Here is a 20079-nt window from a genome sequence, read left to right as displayed (position 1 = left end):
CCGGCCTGCCCCAGTTAGAACTGGCCTGCCCCAGTATGAAGAATAAAAGGCCGGGGAGCGCGGGACTCGGACTCTTTGTCCCGCGCCCTCAGGCATACGGCACGCAGCCTCTGGGAGGCTGCTAACTTTTGTTTATTTGTATTTCTTGCAGGTCTTCGTGTTTGCTGGACGAAGTGCGGCAGATTCGTGGACGAAGGGACGATTATTCCACGCCGGTTTGCAGCGATCGTGTGCGACCTCTCTGCATCTACGGGAGCATCTGTGGTCAGCGGCGGGAGATTGGATCGCCGGTGCGAGGAATCCATCTGCGAGGCATGGGCGGTGTGAGCGGATTATCGGGAGCTACGGGCGGTTTCGTTTTAGGCGCGCGCATGCGCCGATAAGGTATTTGAAGAAGGGGGGGGGGCCCGGGGGCTCGTGAGCAAGAGCCGTAGCTCAGAGGCACTGTTGGCAGCCTTTGGTGTTACAAGTCCCTATAAGATCACGGTGGCCTAATGGTTAAGAACTGAGAGTCTTACTCTCAAGGATACAGGTTCAATTCTCAGTGACTCTGTTCAGGTAGACTTAAAAAGGATTGCTCATGTGTATTGAAGCATAACGGTGAAGTTTTTTGAGAGGGGGAGCCAGGCTTACATTGAGTGTGTGGGTCCTACTATTTATAACAGTTAGCTGTGGTTTTGAGGGCTGTATAGAATTTTCGAATTTTCAGTGATTCTGTGCAGTTTAATTTTTATTCTCAGGGTTACAGGTTCTCACCATTGATTCTGTCTAGGGGGTTAGTTTGTAAGGTGTTGGAATAACACTGTGGTTTAATATCGCAACAAAGCCTATGCTAACTTGTTTTTCACCGTAGGAATACTGTGAGAGTGCGCATCATGCTAGACGAAGGGGGTGTGTCGGACGGTGTCGCAGCGAGGGGGCACAGGCAGGCCTGCACTTCACTGCTTCTGTGGGCCACGGGGCTAAGAGTTCGCTCGCCTTACCGGCCAGGTTAGCTGGTGTGGTGCGGTCCCAGTTGCATGGTGCTTGTGGCCAGCTTGTGTACTCCCAACGTCAGGTAAGGGCCCGTTGGGTCCCGGTACAGGAGCAAGTAGCATTGTATTCGCAGGATATTGAGGGACCGGTGTGTGGGTTATCTGATATTCTGGCATGTCGGGTAAACGGGGAGCTAAGCGTTCCCGCATGGAGCATATGCTGGAGGCCATGATGCACAGGATGGCGACAATGGATAGGAGATGGGGTAAGGTAGAACAAATGGGGCCCAGCCTAGCGGAGCTCAGGCAGAAAGTGGAGGATCAGGGCGGGCCGTCAGGCAGGCCTAAGCGGACAATAGTGCCCCCAAAGCCCAGGAGGGGAATTGGAAGCTCTCCCCAGGTGTGTTAGAAATAAGAAGGGGAAGAATCAGGACCCGAAAACAGGGCAACCTTTAGAAACACCGGAGGGGGGCGGTCCCTCCAGGCTTCCTGTAGCGCCAGAGACCCCGCAAGGAATTCCTGATTTAGCGCCCAATGTGCCAATACCTGCACCAATTCCGGTGCCTCCAGCAGCCGAACCGGTTGTACCAAGTGTCATACCAGTGGTGCCCACACCCTGCCCAAGTGTCCCGGTCCTGAACCCCGTTGCCCCGGTCCCAGTGTTAGCGCCAGCAGGGGGTGGGCAGGTGCCACTGGAATTAGCTTCTCAGATAGCGGCAGTCCTTCCTTGGTTAGGTAAGGAGGGATGTTACCACTGTCCGTGGGCGCCAAAGACGTAGGGGAGGACCCACTGGCAGAGGCACAACGAATGGTGGCAAGGGTTATGGCGGCCCCAAGCGGGGAACCAAGTCCGGGCGCGGATAAGGCCAGTCAACCCCAACCAGCGCTGCAGGAGAGAGACAGTGGAAAAGACAAGGCGGCGGAGCCAGCGGGAGTTGGGGCAAATGGTAAGGAGCTGGCTTTGTCATTATTGGGCGCAGGGGTGTTACCCTCCAGGAAGGAATATTTAGCACGGCATATAGCACGCGATGTGAAGGAATTGATTTGGTCTGGTGCGTATGTAAACATGTTTTCTTTACTGGTTGACAACAGGGAAATGGAGTATGCTAGGAGGCAAAAAGATTGGATGCTTCCCAGTGATTGGCGGGTAGAAATGTCAAGATTCAGGGTAGAGGAGACACTGACCAATTGGATAAGGGCGTTTTCAGTGTTTATGGCCATAACTGCTGAACGTTCACCTAATCTGCAAGCTGAAATGGCATGTTATCAGAGCAGGGTAACATTGACACATGTTAAATATGGTGGCGTGGGTTGGAAAGAATACGACATGAATTTCAGGAAGGCGAAAGAATTTGACCCTTCACTCACATGGGACCGGGTGGATTCTATCTCATGGTTTGACCAGTTTGGCCCAGGACAGCCGGGCAATGCAGGCCAAAATTGGGGCAAGGGTCACACTTCTCAGCCACCTCAGTCCTTTCGGCCAACGCAAACCGGGGGCGCGGCCCCGGGTACAGGGAATGGGGGAGGGCGAAAAGGAGTATGCTGAGATTTTAATAGAAAGTCATGTACCAGAGCCCAAGGCACCTGTAAATTCAGGCACGTATGCTCCATATGTAACCACCCCTCTCACCCAGAGTCAAAATGCCTTAAAAAAGGGAATGCCTTTTCAGGAAATAGAGGGAGGAAGAAGCAAGAATAAAGGAAAAGGAGAAAAGGTAACGCATTCACCCATTGCTATGATTCCCTGGTTAAATAGGTACCCAGACCATGCCACAGCTAGGATGTTGCAGGAGGGGTTTTTGTATGGTTTCAGGATACCAGTGGGGAATTACACAGGGACATCAGAGTGCAAAAATCAGTTGTTGGTAATGTCAAACCCAGGGATGGCAGCGCAAAAAATTTATAAGGAATTGCGCTTAGGGAGAATAGCGGGTCCATTTGACTTCGCCCCTGTGCCAAACTTTGTCTGCTCCTCCCTGGGGGTGGTCCCAAAAAAGGAAGAGGTGGAGTTCAGGTTGATTCATAATCTATCAGCCCCTAGTGGCAAGTCATTGAATGACGCCATCAATGAGGAACTTTGCAGTGTGAAATATGCTTCCTTTGATCAGGCTGTAGAGATGTTAAGGGTTTTGGGACCAAGGGCCCTGCTGGCAAAATCGGATGTTGAATCTGCATTCCGGCTGCTGCCGGTTCATCCTTTAGATCATCACCTGCTAGGCTTTTCATTTCAGAAAAATTCTACATGGATAGGTGCATGCCCATGGGTTGTTCGGTCTCCTGTGCATACTTTGAAAAATTTAGTTCATTTTTGGAATGGGTTTTCAGGCAGGTGACGGGACACCAATTTGTCATGCATTATCTTGATGACTTTCTCTTTCTGGGGTCGGCGGGCTCCCAGGAATGTTCTGGGGCATTGGAGGAATTCTGTGGGCTCATGCGTACATTTGGGGTCCCCCTAGCACCAGGGAAGACAGTAGGGCATACAACCACAATTGAATTTTTAGGCATTGAAGTGGATTCAGTACAGGGGTGTTTTAGGTTACCGGAACAAAAAAAATGAAATTTCGTGCAGCTTTGCAAAAATGTCTGTCAAAAGACAAAGTAACTTTACACCAGCTGCAGCAGGTTGTAGGACAGTTGAACTTTGCGCTACGGGTGATACCTATGGCTAGACCATTCTCCCGTTCCATCTCTCAGGCCATGACAGGCCTGCACGAAAAACACCATCACACACGACTGTCATATGAGGTTCGCCAGGACATGCGGATTTGGATCGCATTTCTGGAGGGTTTCAATGGCAGGGTAGTGTGGCCCGGTACCCCCACTACTTCTGCTGAGTTGGGTTTATGGACTGATGCAGCGGGCAGTGTGGGATTTGGTGCCATACTCGGGAACCAGTGGGTGGCCCAGCGGTGGCCGGCTTGGTGGGTCGAGAGTGGTTTAACAGCCAACATAGAGTTTTTGGCACTACTCCCCATTTGGGTGGCATTGACGGTGTGGCCCCATTATCTGCAGAATCAGTCTGTAATTTTCTGGTCAGATAATATGACAGTGGTCGAATCCATCAATCAACAGGCGGCAAGGTGTAAGATGATTCTCCGCCTGCTGAAGGAGATAGTGCTATGTATGAAGCTGAACATACAGTTTAAGGCTAAACATGTCCCGGGAGTGCGTAATAATGCTGCTGACACACTTTCTCGCTTCAAGATGCAGGTTTTCAGGGAACATCTACCATCCGCAGAGACAGCATCAGCACACATTCCCGAAATACTTTGGCAGATTGTTGCCCCCAATTACAGAACCTCGTGGCTGCTAGCCTAGCACCCAGGACCAGGAAAGCTTATGAAGGGGCGTTTTGGTCTTACTGTACTTTTTTGGGGGTGCATTCCTCTTGTTTTTGGACAACTTGCATAGGGAGGGGCGCTCCGCGGCGGCGGCCAGGCGACATGTAGCGGCAGTTTCTTTCTTTGCGCAGATCAGAGACACAAAAGATCCCACGAACAGTTTCATTGTACGGAAGGCATTGAAGGGGTGGCGACGCATCCAGGGAGCGGCTCCTGACACCAGGCAGCCGATAGGGTTCGAGCGGCTGAGTGCGTTGCTGACGGCATTGGGGGCCATCTGCAGTTCAAAGGGGGAGACATTACTATTCAGAGCTGCCTTTGCATTGGCTTTCTATGGGGCATTCAGAGTAGGTGAATTGGTGGCACGTAACAAGTTGGATGGGCAGGGTGGGCTCCTACTGGAGCACGTGAAGATACAGGGTGACACTTTGCTATTAACCATCAAAAAATCAAAAACCGATCAGGAAGCTCAGAGAGAGGGGGTGGTACTGCATAGGGCGCAAACCAACCCATGTTGCCCGGTAATGCACCTAGAAACTTACCTCAGACAGAGGAGCAGTGCGTTAGGCGGGACATTGTTACTACACGCGGACGGTACCCCACTTACCATGTTCCAGTTTAAAAAGGTATTGGCAATGGCGATCAGCAAAGCAGGTCTGAATCCAAAGGTTTTTGGTACACATTCATTCGGGATAGGGGCTGCCACTGAGGCAACGGCTAGGGGGTTGCATTGCAGTAGTGTACAGAGGATTGGACGATGGGCTTCCAATAGTTATAAGCGTTATGTGCGGCTGCACATGTTGTGAATACACAATACAATTGTGGACTGATGCTTGTCTTGTTTGTCGGTTTCCTTCACAGTTTCTCGAACCTGTCACGCAGGAGGGAAACTGCCGTCACCACAACAGCAAGACTCTTCTCAACGGCGGTCAAAACTACAGGGTAAAGGAACACGTAATGTGTGGGTCGTGGGTCATTCGTATGTACGGCGTATGAAATCTGTTTTCCTTTCAGGTAATTACAGGCAAAGAGCAGAGCAGGGTGGTTTCACAGTATCTTTCCGTGGAAAAGGGGGCCTTTTTCTTAGTCAGTTTAGGGGTTTTATGACTGATCTTCTGAGGAGACACAGTCCTCCGCCCATTTTAGTTATTTTGCATTTGGGGAGGGAACGACTTGGTGCCATTAGGCAGAAGGGTCTTGATGGAGGACATAATCTCTGAGGTTGGCTGGTTAGCCAAGGCGTGCCAGGGCTGCAACATAGTTTGGTCGCAGATGATACCCAGATTTAAATGGAGGGGGGGGGAACTCTGTGAGAGCGTTGAATCACTCGGTAAAGAGGGTCAACAATAAAATAGGGAAACTGTTCAGATCTCCTAAATTACAGAACATTGCACATGGGTGTGTCAGGGGTGAACCGTGCTTCTTAAAAGACGGGGTCCACTTGACTAGGTTAGGTAATGAAATAATGTAAGAGAATTTCATAGCTTGGTTAGGGAGTTTAAGGGCGGGGGCATGACCTTTCTGAGTGACAGGATGGGGGGGGCCAGATAGTCGGGCAACTATGCTGGCCTGTGGCGGTAAGGTCATAACTGGTGAGCAGGAAATTTAAGGTCCTTAGGGGGCGGCGCCATTCTCGGATCGGGTCGCCCAGGGGGAGGGACAAGGGGTCTCTCCTAAAACTCCAGGGGCGGTACATCCGGTTGGCTGGATGGGTGCGGGGAAAGGGGGGAGTCACGCTTTCTTTAGGCTGGTTGGCCACCCCGCACTGGCATGGACGTCACTAAATGGCGCAGAGTGCAAAACCCCCCAAATTTGAATGGAGTTCAGGGAACGTATGGGGATAACCGGGGGGGGAAGTACCCTCTCGGTAAGCGGGCCCTCTGCACATGCGCAACTTCTACGGGAGGGCGTGGCTAATTGATAAGGATCTGACACCAGTTAGCGACCTTGCCGTAGGCCCAAATAGGATACGCAGAAAGTAATTAATGTATGATTATGATCCAGATGTTAGATTCGGATAGGAAAACTATGTATTAGAGATATGTTAAGGTTAGCCATCTGATATCTGTGCATATGAATTGTAATCAAATGTCGTGTTATGTTTCTGCGTATAATTGTGTAAATATTGTTTATTTCAAAAATTTTAATTTTTGTTTTCATATTTTAATAAATACGGCCGGGGGTTGTACGACCCCCGCCTCCAAAAGACATTCCCTTCTTATGTCCATCATTAGAAATGTGGTTATGCGCAGGGGGAAGGGGGAAATTCGGTAGTCCCAGACCATATCGGCTGAAATGCCTAAATCAATTGATTGGTTTGTTAATTGGGCCCGTTTCAATGTGTGAGATAGTCTAGAGCAGAGCGCTGCGCAGAGACAAGCAAAGCAAGCTAATGATATGCCAGGGTGTGAAGAGCGATACCATGCCCATCAGGGGATGATTCGGATGCAGCTGAGTGAGAGCGCTGCTCGCAGACAAACATGACAGTAATAATGAATGTGCCCTGCTTGCGTCACTTGTGTGCGTGTATGAGGCACAACCTTGGCACTCATCATTCCAGATATAAGTCAGAACGCAAAGCAAAAGGCGTGCACTGGAGGACTTACTCACACTTACCTCTCAGCTTACCTACCCTGGGGCCTTGCACCCACCAGTATCCTCTCCTCATCTGCCTTGCTGATAAGTGCCAGTGCCTCCAATAACTTGTCCTTTACATAGATTTTCACAGGAATGAAAACAGATGTGTTGCGACTTTAAGGATGGCGTGGGCGTAATTTACAAAAGTTCATCTCATTTAGCCACTCCGGCAGCCTGCAGTTTCACAGCTGGGAGAAGGGGGCAGCGGACAGCCACGAATAACACTAACAGTGCTCTTTTACATTTGACAAAGTCAGAGCTTAATTTGAGCCGGTGGCTGCAGGTGGGGCCTGCTACCACTTATTTACGGGCACCGCTACATAGTTTTCCTCATCAGACTTTGACCCCAAGGAAGAGAGAAGCAAACAGAAGGAAGAGAAAAACGCAAAAACAGTGGCAAAGGGGAAATTGGGAGCCTGCAAGAGTGAGCTAGTGGGCACGGAGTGGCTGGTGGTGGGTCAAGGTGTCACGAGGTGGAATTGTCACTAAATCGCCTTCGTGTTTGATTGACACCCTGACATTCAGTAGCGCCGGCCGTGGGCTGCAGGGAAGAGCTATGGCCCCGGCATGTGTGCGTTTACAAATTAAACACAGGACAGGCCTTGTAATCTGTGTATAGCCTCTAAGGTTCTAAATATGAGGGTGAAAAGAGTGCCAACAGGTACAAGAGGGTCATACTTTGTTAAAACATAGTCTGGGGAGATATCCTCTAGCATTACCAAGCTGCTACAAAAGGTTGAGTTATGTGGTTGCTCGTGGACTTGTGCAATTTGAGAGTTCTGCAATTATGGAGGAGTAAATGCTGTCACTTCTGGCACTAGACAACCCTTGTAGATATCAAAGAGCAGTAAATCTAGCCATTTGGGGTGCGAAAAGGCATGCACATCGGTCCCTTTGTGTTTGTGCAATTCCAGAGAAGTATTTCTTTGTTCTAGAAAGGGATCTGGCATCCTGCTGAAGATACTAAAAGGAAAGTGTGATGTTAAATTACAGAAGAAACCTCTATCAATGAAACACTGTAAATGCTAGTAACAAGGAGCAGGGATAAAAATAAAGTGAAATGCCTTAAAAGCATATGAGACCGAGCATTTTTATACAGCGAACCCAAAAATCATTCGAAATGTAATTCTGAATCGTGATATGGCTTAAAATGTATAAAATGATTTTACCTTATGTAAATATTAGTGAAACGTGAACATACCATGTATATGTATCTTAATAACATAGCATATATTTTGTACAGTACTTGCTTCCAATTATTGACAGATGTGAGGCAGTGTAAATGACAGGGTCTTTGTTCTCCCGAGCTAAAGGCACATCTCATTAGCCTGCTTCGGAAGGATGAATGGCTGGGTGAATCTGCTGGGATTTAACCTGTAACCTGCAAGGAAGCTGCCCGCAGATTTCAGCAGTGCCCACAAAATTCACAGAACCATCTCAGCAGTAAATACGGAAGTTAACGTGTATGTTCTCATGGTACTATGAAAAACATGTATGAGATAGATTCATTTCCTGGCAAAGCTATTGCTTTTTGTGCACCTATTTATCTAATTTTTGTTAAACAAGATTTGCAGTGGATATGGCGACTAACCTCCTGAAAAAATACCTGGCCCCTGCGAAGCCCACCCCCCCAGACCACGCTCAGCCCTACCACTTACAAATCTCACCAGCCGCCACTTTCGTCTGCTTAACAAAAATGTGCTTTTAGCTCATACAGCTCAAATGATACAATTCCTCTGCATTCATGTACTAAAGAGGTGAGAACTCCACCCAGATGGTGCTAATATCCCTAACAGATGGATAAGGAAACTGCCTTTGTCTACAACAGGAAACATATATCCTACTCGTTTCAATACATTTTAAATAGGGTGGAAAGAATGTTCACAAATTCACAAGGACATTCTTAATTTAGAGGAGCCCCAAATAGTTTGCATCTCTTTAAGACCTGATGTCATGAACCTTACAGTGCCTTGTAATGAGACGCTTACACAATAAATGGGTACTGCACAGAACTGTTCTGCAATAGCGTTTCATGGAAGAAAGGGGAGCTTACTGAAACTTCATGGTACAAATTGGTAATGATCCGACACAGAGGTCCAAAAGGCAAGTTTTAAAACAAAACTGGAATCATTTGAATAAAAGGGACACACCTTTTATTACAAGGTGTGTAACGAAGTAGGTTTGTGCTTCACACAAATTAGTTAAACTGTGGGAGGTAAAGAGAATAGTATTTTTTAAATGATATACGTGTGTAACAATGCAAGACAAAATCATGAATTAATTGGTTCAATTGTGTAGCAATCTCTATGTGTTTTTGCTGACCTTTATTAACAGCTAGATGTTAATGTCACTGAACCTCTATGGAGCTGCTTGCGGCCCGACTCAGACAACATCACTCCCAGCGTGGCCTGTTTATCACACCCGTGTGGTCCTTGTGTCTATGTATGCAGACGACGTCACACTATATGTCAAGAATCTACACGATATTTTGGATCCTTTGATCGGGGAATTCACTAGATTTGGGTGGTATCTGAGATTACTATAAATTGGGCGAAGTCGGTGATCTTTCCACTCACGGCAGAGACGGAGGAGTTCGCCTCGGAGTTCTGGCTGTGGTGGGTAGACGAGCCAGTGAAATATCTGAAGGTATGACTGAGTTGAGATCCTGATGAACTTTGGAGCACCAATTACGGTCATTTGATGACTTGGTTGGAGGGGCGGGTGGAAACCGGATAAAGCTCCCGTTATCAATGACCAGCAGATTGGCCATAGGAAAGATGATTGTCTTATCCAAATTCCTCTACCTGTTACTTAAGGTCCCACTGCAGCTGTGTTTCTGGCGACAACTCCGGTCGTGTTTGGTGGAGCTTGTGTGCCCAGGAAAACAACCCAGGATTGCGTGGGAGATACTTATGCTCCCCTTCGAGCAGGGTGCACTGTGAGCACCAGATATGGACCTATATTACTATAGCGCGCAGTAGCAGTTTGCACATTACTGGCTACACCCTACAAAATTTCAAGCTCATACTGTGATTGAACATGACCATGCTGCCCCGTGCCTCCTCCAGATGGCACTTTAAAAGGCACCCAGAAATGGAAATTGACACAGTCGGCTGCACAGTGTCGGCTGGATAGTCCCTTTGCCCCTTTGATCCCGCTACTTGGACATCCCTTTTTTCTCATCAGGCTTGACACTGGTACTCGTAGAAAACTGCGCCAGCTGCAACTCACCACCATGGGTGCCATCTATTCGCACCTTCATTACACCACAGCGGGCTCTGCAGGGTCCAGATACAACTATGCTAGACATGTTCACATATTATCAGCTGCAAGCGGCGGTCCATGCACTCTATTATTCCTTTCCTGCAGCGACTCCTACGTTTCAGGTCCTCAAAGCCATCCTCGCGAATCCTTCCCCAAACAAGCTCATTACCAGACTGTAGGCTGGTATGGAAGAGGCGGCGGCGGGTCAGATCCTTGGCACTAGACAGGCGTGGGCTGATGCCCTTGCCACTCCCATTGCAGAAGATCAGTAGTGTTCCTGTTGCACTCAGTCCTCAGCGCTCTCGCCCAATTACCGGCTGCACCTAGTGCATTTTAAGTATTTCCTTAGACTCTACCGCACCCTAGAGCAGCTGTACAAGATGGGTCTTTGGGAGGGCGCACGCTGCACAGGATGCTCAGTGCGATGCACTGATTTCTTACATTTAGATTGGAACCTTTGCAGAAATCACAGGTCTCCAGTTGAAGCGCTCGCCTAGGGTTGCCCTGCTGGGGTATGTCAGGGAAGTACCCCCGGAAATGCGGAAGTTGACTGCACTCCTGCTTTTGCTCACTAACGGGAAGGTGGCGATGCACTGAGTTCACCGCCCTGTGCCGCGACTGGCTGATTGGCTCCAGGATGAGGCTTAGTGTCAGGAATAACTAACTAGCTACTGGGAACTGTTGCCTCTGAGCAGTGGCGGCTCCTCCGCTAAGGCAGAAGAGCGCCGCGCGACTGCGACACAGCAGTGAAATAATGGATACATAAAATGACAATAACTAGATGTTATTACCATTTTATATTTTCCTGCTGCAGCAGCTTTGCAGATGGGGGGGGGGGGGGCTGAGCTGCTCACACAGGAGCAGGGGAAGGAGTGTTTGCACACTCCAAGTGTGCATGAATGTTTGCCCGGCCGTCTCGGGCCGGCCAAACATTCATGCGCACTTTGCATGTTCTCCACCCAGGCTGTATTACAGTCTGGGTGGAGAACATGCCCAGGCTCCCACTGACTGTCTGAGCGCTGAACCACGGTGCTCAGACTAATCACAATGTTGTGATTGGCTATGGGGAGCCTGGTGCTTCCTCCTTCCTGTTCTGGCCAGGAGAGATGACGAGGAGGAGAGATGCGGCAAGCAGGTACGTTTCTTTCTAGATTTCGTTTACACTCCCTCACCCTTCACCCCACCCCCGATCGGTGCTGGCGGCCACTGTCTCTGAGGTCCCGTCCTCAAGGTATTTGGTCCCCCCTGGAGTCGTATTTGAGTGAAAGGGCTGAGGAGTGGGTGGAGGTCACCGCTTCGTACACGAGAGAGGCAGATTATATGCCAATTCACCTTGTCGCATGTGGAGCTCCTGTAGATAAGGCTTGAGTTCACTGCATGATGCGCCCAAGTCATGCCTTCATGAGGGCCTGAGTGGAGTCGCTTCTACAGGATCCCCATCCGTGCCTGACTTGCTGGGTGGCTTTCTCTCCCTCGTCCTAACCCTTCCCTTTCCCTCCTAGTCACGCCGGAGAGAGATACAAACTTTGCCTATCTACTGTTTAAACATGTGATCAGAGTAAGCTTTAAGACCTATTTGCACTGTGTTTTGGAATGGATTGTAATGCTGTACTTTGTTTCTCTATCTGAAAAGTCAATAAAAAGAAATTAAGAAAAGAAATGTCACAGGACCTGCTACATACTTGGTTGCATAATACGTAGCATAAGTTGCTTCGTTTAGTCTAATTCAGTCAACAGTGTCACACAGTTTTGTCTTGGGATACTGCATCATTCTACGTGTGCCTACAGGTGGACCTTTTACAGTGGGATATAACTCTGAAATGCTCACGCCCCACTCATAGCCATCTCCCTCTCTCCTCACCCCTCATCTACCCTACCATCCATCCACCCACAGAGGCATCAGTCCCTTATAGATCTCTGGGGGAATTGTAATCTGAACATTATCACCAGTTAACCCCCCTGCCAGCCATGTCTCCCTCTCTTAGATCAGAAGGGTTCTCTTGCAGAGGCCTAACTATTATTAGTGCAGCAGGTAAAGTGGTACGTACACCAAGGCGCAGCAGGGGTTCATAGAGCACCATTTATGGTGGTCTTCTACCCAACTAGGGTCTAGATTGCCAGTTTTCCTGTATTCCATTAGGGCTAGAAGCAATTTTATACCACCACTCTATGACAAGGTGCAATTCTCACATTTTAGCTTGCTGTTCCTGCTATTGATGGGCTCCGGGGTGCAGGGCTCCTTGGAATTTTCTTCCTCGATAGGACGGAAATGTGCAAGAATTCGAACAAATTTCGGAAAGTCGACTGAATCTCTGTAAGGAAACAAACACACTGATGAAACAACAAGTTTCAGAAACTATGGGCTCACGAATATGAATCTGATGGCATCAGATTTAAGGGTATGATGCTCTGAATGTTCTATTACCATCAATTTGACAATGCACTTCCACCATTTATATGCACCTGAAGTACTTTGAGCATTTAGGAGCCTGTACTGGTCTCTTCATTTTCAATGGCTAGAATCAAGGTGGGCTGTGGTGTTACATTAGAAAAGGCCAACTACAAATACACAGAGCAACTGTTTTGTAATATGTAGGATAAAGCTGATGGGTAGCGAAGAATGGTCTGGTCAATGTATTTATCGCAATGGCTTCCATTGGCTAGTGGGACAAGCATGATGTATCCAACTCAGTGATGGATCTTTATGGAGCATTTTGACCCTCGTTATGAGAGGGCTGCAGAATGGCCTGGATATTCCCCACCCCCGGAGTTACAAGTTGGATCCTCAGGGGCCCCTTAGAAAGGAGAAATTATCAGGGGAATCAGTAATTGCAGATTATTATTATTTTATATTTCTAAAACGCACGATTGCCTTGGCGCTAAACATCCTAATACGGTCAGTCACACTTTAACACACCATTATCTAGTAAAAAGCCAGGTCTTGAGGGATTTCCTGAACTGGCCAAGATTTGGTGACTTTTGCAGCAAGATTGGTGGGTTCTCTCACAGGTGAGCTGCCTGCACCAAAAGTGCTCCACCTCCAGCGCAAGAGAGTCCATATTTTCCTGAAATAAGAGGCCGGCATCGGTGGACCTCAGCTGGCATCCTTGGCAATAATTCCTGAGCTTATTACTCAAGTAAACAGGTCCCATCGTATGTGCAGCCTTGTAAACAATGCAAAGCGACTTAAAGAGAAGCCTTGTGCCTGCTGATAGCCAATGGATCCGATTATCCCAGTCATTGCTCATTTTATTCTAAATTTCAGAAGATAGATTTTGGCTGCTTTTAGCATCTGTGAAAACAGAGAGGATCTCATAATTCCGATGGGGTCAATAACTTCTGTTACCAGCTGCGTCAGAATTAAGAGGTCAGTCGTAGTGCGGACTTATGTGTATGGATGTGGGTGCCTTGGGCTTTGGGAGGGGGATTTCAATATTGTTGGTATGTAAACTCTATCGCAACGGCAATCTAGTACACATACCATCAACATGAAGATCCACCCGCCCGATTTAAATGTGGGCGGACCTTCATTTTGGCCACAGTGGAGACAACTCTGTCTCTGCCGTGGACAAACTTCTCTGATGGCCCAGGGGGTAAGGGCCATTGGAGCAATGGCTATATGTCCACCTGCCCAATTTAGATGGGTAGATATTTTATTATTTTACTGTTTCTTATCTCCAGGTAAAACCTGACAGCAAGTAACAGTAAAAATATTACAATGCTCCCCTGCCATTGGAGAAGACTCCCATGGCGAAGGGAGCGTTATATTTTCTCTTTACAAAAAACAAATCCCAATTCAGGAGAACAATAAAATTACTCTGAGCTACAGGGCTGTTTCCTGCTGACACAGCCCCATAGTACAGAGTAACATGCATTGCCAGGAACGGCCATGACAGTGGTTCCTAGCAATGTTTTTATAAATCACTGCTTGCTTGGCGGCCATTTATAAATTAGATGGGGCGGCTCTCCACTATGGGGATGGAGTCATTTATGCCGTCAATCTGGTGGAATGGCGGGCTGTCAACCAAGAAACATATCACCCCCGTTAGCCTTCAGTTTTGTTACTCTGGTGTTCCTCATGGTTGTTCTGACTCAACCTGACCAAGATGTTCTGTGAAGAAGTTGCATTAGGCTATTATGTGCCTTTGATGCAATGCTGTGTGCATGTGGGTTTAGTTTGTTTAAGCTAGGTTGATCAGAAAGTTACTGACATAAATGCTTTTGAGAAAATGTGGCTATCTTGTTGATGTTTCAACACTTATCCAAATACATGATTGGGGTGCCGTGTTTTGATGTTAATGGTGCCACGGGTGTGTCAACTGTACTCTGTTGATGTTCAGGTCAAGGGTGGACAGAGCTGACAGCAATGATATCTCATTGGCCAATCAGACAGTTGGAGGTCTTGAGTGGGGCACACTAATATAGGTAAAGGAGTTAACTACTGATGACTCAAGGTATGCCACTGCGAGATCATAGTGAGAACACAAACAAATGAAATAACGGCCCATAGTGCCTAACCTGAGTACAACATTGACCAATGTACTTTGGCAAGCAGATAAACAGAGGCACAGTGATTATGACTGCAGATAAACAGTGGCTGTTAGACCCGGCCTCGTGGCATGGCCATCCCTGTCCCCGCACCACATATCCTGACCCATGCACCTCATGCAGCCCCCGAGCACACGGCCTAGCCGATCCTTCCCACCAGAACACACACACACCCGACCCGGACTTCCCCGTCCGTGGCCTTCCTCCTTTCGGCCACACCAGGCCCGCGTGTCCACTTCATGCACCATGATGGCCGCCCGGCCCCAGCGCGACCCTGGCCTAGAGGCGCCACTCCGGCTGGAGGACATCGCGCTCCCATTGGGATGAGAGAGGGAGGAGCAGTTTCCATCGCACCTCTGAGCTCCCCTGGGAAGGTGGGTTTCGATCGGCCCTCCGACCTCCCCGAGGGCTGGCTCCACGCCTGCTGGGTGTCTGGGACTCCTCCCGACCCGGCCCTGAAAGGATCAAAAGACAATGGCAGGAAACCCCGACAAGCGACCCCCAGGTGACAAGACCCCTGCATGCACAGACTCCGGACATCAAAGAGGAGTCGACCTATAACAAGGGGTGCTCTGGGACTATCCGGCAGATTCGCCTTTGGAAACACCTGAGCCCTGCTGAGTGACTCGCGGCTCCCTGAAGATCGTAAGACCCCCGAACTTGTGCTTGAGCCCTGCTGAGTGACTCGCGGCTCCCTGAAGATCGTAAGACCTCCGAACTTGTGCTTGAGCCCTGCTGAGTGACTCGCGGCTCCCTGAAGATCGTAAGACCTCCGAACTTGTGCTTGAGCCCTGCTGAGTGACTCGCGGCTCCCCGAAAGATTGTAAGACCTCCGAACTTGTGCTTGAGCCCTGCTGAGTGACTCGCGGCTCCCACAGACTCTCCTGGTCCCGCCGGACCCCGACGACGACAAGCGTATCCCCCGGCTCGAGGATTGTGAGCTGTGCGCCGGATACGCCCCTGCATTTGATCCATATCCCCAAAGACTGTCCCGCTACCTCCTACCCCCCCGAGACTCTGTGAGCCCGTGCTCTACTTGTATATATTTGCCTTGCTGATCATAAAGATCCTACGACTCCGATTTGATAAAGATTTGTTCCTAAGAACTCACGGTGTGGCGTCTCTTTGTCGTGTGGTGCCGAGTGTACGATCCTAGATACGAGATTCCTCCCCTGAGGAGTCTCCCGCCAGTGCCCAGCTACGATACCTCGAGGGTTGGTCTCAGGATAGTCAGGGCCCCCCTCCGGGCTCCTCTGAGGTCGCCTTCTAACATTGGTGGCAAGCGACGGGATTCGGGCCCATAATCTAGAGATCGTACCGTGAACGGCTGACGCACTACCGACAAAGATGGCAGAAGGAAACGCCATGAGTCTCACAGAAAACGACACCAGTACCGTGTTCCAGGCGGAACAACTGGAAGAATACACGCACAGAGAACTGAAGCAATTCTGCAAAGAACTAAAAATCGCTACCACTGGTCTCAACACCAAAGAAGATATGCAGAAGGCACTGAAAGCTTGGGTGGATTCTGGAGCCCCCCGCCCAGAAGGAGCGGTGGAACTCCACGACGAAGCTGGACACTCCCAAGGAGAACGCAGCAGCAACCAGGTGCGAAGCTTTGTACCAGATGGGGGCCTATCCCCGGAGGAACTCGCAGACAGAGAGAGAAGTCGCCATCACAAACTCGAATTGGCCAAACTTAAAATCGAGGGCGAGTTGAAATTAGCCGAGAAAAAGCGAGCAGTGGAACAGATGCGAGTACAAGGAGAACTAGAAGAGAAGAAACTCCAACGGGAACACAAAGGAAGGAGACTTCAACTGGAGCACGAACGCAGCTTGAAGGAAATCGAGCTAAAAGCAAGAAGCGAAGAAGCGCGGCCCCCGGGAAACCGAGAGGCGGCCTCCCCGGCGGAGCAGAAGGTCCACATTCCCAAGGATGTGGTCAAAGAATATTACGAAAACGATGACATCCAACAGTGGTTCAGGGCATACGAGGTCGCCATGACCTCCCATCGGGTCCCGCAGAAGGATTTGGGGGCCGGGTTGTGGGGACGATTTCTGAGCGAAGGGAGAGACACCCTGCTCGACCTACCGACCTCCATGCAGACCTCCTACAACCACATGAAAGAGGCCCTCCTCACGAGGTACGGCCTCACCCCGGAGATGTACCGCCAGCAGTTCCGGGACTGCAGGAAGATCCCGGGCACCACCTGGGTGGAGTATGTAAACTTCTTCAGCCCTGCATTCGATGGGTGGATCAAGGGCAGCAAGGTAACCACCCTAGAAGAACTAACCGACCTCATGTTGTGGGAACACCTGGCTGCGAACTGCTTTGTGGAACTACGCCAGCATCTGCTCGACAGCAAGCTCACGGATCCGAGAAAGCTGGCTGTCGAGGCGGATCGCTGGACCAACACCCGGGTCTCCCGGGGCCCCGTAGGAGAGTACCCCCGAGCCAGTCAGGGACCACCCCGCCAGAGAGGGGGGGAACCAGGGAGGGCAGAGAGAGTCCCAGCCCAGTCCCCCGAAAACCCAACCCCTGCCTTTCCCGGCGCCCCACCAGCTGTATCCGGCCCACCCGTGAGACGGGGGCACCGGGTGACCATCACTTGTTTCCGTTGTCAGAAGCCCGGGCATTACGCCAACGACCCTGAATGCCCTATGGCCCCACACATCACCCCGACAGCACCCCCCGTTAGACAGATAGCCAATGTAGCACTGGGGGAGGAGGTTGAGGAGACCGTAGAGTGGGAACCCGCCGCCATGGCCCTAGTATCATTAGGAGATAGAGAAATGGTCCCTGGAAGCCTCCTGCCCTCCAACACGAAGAAATATGGGCAGCTCGTAACGATCAATGGCCACCAAGTAGAGGCCCTTCGTGACACCGGGGCCAGCATCACCGGTGTCCTCAGTCATTTAGTCAACGAAGACCAGGTCCTCACCAACGTCTTTTGCCCGGTAATTTCCGCTGACAATACGGAAAGTCTGTGGAAGGTAGCCCTGGTGCCTTTTGAATGGGGAGGGGTGGTCGGTAAACTGAAAGTCGCAGTGAGAACCTCCCAGCCAGTCGACTGTCTCCTGGGGAACAACCTGGAAAGTTCCCCCTGGAAACAAGTCCAGCGCAAGACCCACCTAGGGATGATGGGTCTCCCTGAGTGGGTGTGCGCCACCACCCGATCTATGGCAGCCCGACTGACCCCCCTTGGGGAAGTCGAAGACGCCCCGACCACAGAAGACAGGATGGTCTCCGCCGAGGGTCCCCACATCCCCCCACAAGTAGGGTCGGTCCCCAGTGACGAACCCCCACCTTCCGACTCCGCACAGGTCACCGAGTTAGGCGATCTGCCCGAGTTGGCCCAGTGGCGCCATGAGGGGGGCCCCTCCCGAGAGGAGTTCTGCCGGGAACAAGCTACCTGTCCTTCCCTGGTCGGGCCCCGGCAACAAGCAGAGGCCCAGGCCGCGGGCGACCAAACTGGAACGCACCGGGTGTATTGGGAAAATGACCTTTTGTACAGCGAGCAGAAGTCGGTGGAGCTAGGATCCGCCCGGGTGCTGGTGGTACCCCTACGCTTCCGAGACCTCCTCCTGGGCTTGGCCCACGACGTCCCCCTCGCAGGCCACTTGGGCCAGGACAAAACCTACAGTCGCCTCGTGACTCACTTCTACTGGCCCAGAATGAAAGCGGATGTAGAAGCCCACTGCAAGTCCTGTCCCACGTGCCAGGCTAGTGGGAAGAGCGGAGGAAAGCGCAAGGCTCCCCTCCAACCCTTCCCTGTCGTCAGTACCCCTTTTGAACGGGTCAGGATCGACCTCGTGGGGCCCCTGGACCCCCCAACCTCCCAAGGTCACCGCTTTATCCTCATCCTGGTGGATCATGCCACCCGATACCCTGAGGCCATACCCCTGCGCACCGTCACAGCCCCCGTGGTGGGCCGGGCGTTGATGGGGATCTTTTCCCGTATGGGTTTTCCCCGCGAGGTCGTGAGCGATCGCGGTACGAACTTCATCTCCAAATACATGATGTCCCTGTGGCAACAATGTGGAGTGTCCTATAAGTTCACCACCCCGTACCACCCCCAAGGAAATGGCCTTGTAGAGCGGTTTAACCAGACTCTGAAGGGGATCATCGCGGGCCTGGAAGAGCCCCTCCGGCGGAAGTGGGACGTCCTGCTACCCTGCCTCCTGTTCGCCTACCGGGAAGTCCCCCAGAAATCCTTGGGGTTCAGCCCGTTTGAATTACTCTATGGGCACCCCGTCCGGGGGCCCCTCAGCCTGGTCAAGGAAGGGTGGGAGGCGGCGCCCCGAAACACCCCACGAGATGTGTTCCGATACGTCCTGACCCTCCGGAACCAGACTAGGAAGTTCCGAGAGCTGGCCGAGGCCAACCTGGAGGCGAGCCAGGAAGAGATGAAGCGCTGGTACGACCAGAACGCCACTCTGGTCGAGTTCCAGCCGGGCCAGCAGGTATGGGTCATGGCCCCCGTGAAACCTTGCGCCCTCCAGGATAAATGGACCGGGCCCTTCAAAGTGATTGAGCGGAAGAGTCAGGTCACGTACTTGGTGGACGTCCAGTCACCACGGGACCCCCTCCGGGTCCTTCACGTGAACCGCCTCAAGCCTCACTTTGTGCGGACGGAACTGAGCCTCCTGCTGGCCACCGATGACGGGGCCGAAGAGGAGTCGGATCCCCTCCCTGATCTCCTGTGTACCAAAGAGAAGGATGGCTCCGTAGAGGGAGTGAACCTCTCCCCCTCCCTCACTTCCCAGCAACGTGAGGATTGCCGCCAGCTCCTAGGGCAGTTTTCCGACCTATTCTCTCTGGGCCCCCACGTCACCGACTGGTGTGTCCATGACGTGGACACCGGAGACAGCCCACCGGTGAAACACCGAGCATACCGAGTCCTTGATCGGGTCCGTTCCTGCATTCAAGCCGAGGTCTCGAAGATGTTGACCTTGGGAGTGATCGAACCCTCAGACAGTCCCTGGGCCAGCCCCGTGGTCCTGGTCCCGAAAGCAGCTGCCCCCGGTGTCGCCCCAGAACTCCGCTTCTGCGTGGACTACCGGGGACTCAATGAAGTCACCCGAGCCGATGCCCACCCCATTCCCCGAGCCGACGAGCTCATTGACCGACTCGGGGCTGCTCGGTTCCTCAGCACATTCGATCTCACCTGCGGCTATTGGCAAATTGCGCTCACAGAAGGAGCCAAGGAGCGGTCCGCCTTCTCCACCCCGGATGGGCACTATCGCTTTCGCGTGATGCCCTTCGGGATGAAAAATGCCCCGGCCACCTTCCAGCGACTGGTAAATAG

The 20079-nt window shown here is 51.1% G+C and overlaps 1 protein-coding gene across 2 annotated transcripts in view; it reads right to left on the bottom strand.

The window, feature by feature from the left end:
* LOC146797975 (calcineurin B homologous protein 2-like) overlaps positions 1–20079 on the bottom strand; it is a 76521-nt gene that overhangs the window by 23512 nt on the left and 32930 nt on the right. For both annotated transcript variants that reach the window (XR_014968575.1, XM_085625195.1), the window contains exon 4: positions 12413–12534. Coding sequence is in view for 1 of the 2 variants with exons in the window: in XM_085625195.1 (XP_085481321.1) it covers positions 12413–12534 (122 nt within the window). In the remaining variant the exon portion in view is untranslated. The remainder of the gene's footprint in view (positions 1–12412; positions 12535–20079) is intronic.

Source organism: Triturus cristatus, chromosome 9, assembly GCF_964204655.1.
Source record: "Triturus cristatus chromosome 9, aTriCri1.1, whole genome shotgun sequence".
Taxonomy (NCBI): Eukaryota; Metazoa; Chordata; class Amphibia; order Caudata; family Salamandridae; genus Triturus; species Triturus cristatus.
This window is presented reverse-complemented; position numbering and strand designations above follow the sequence as displayed.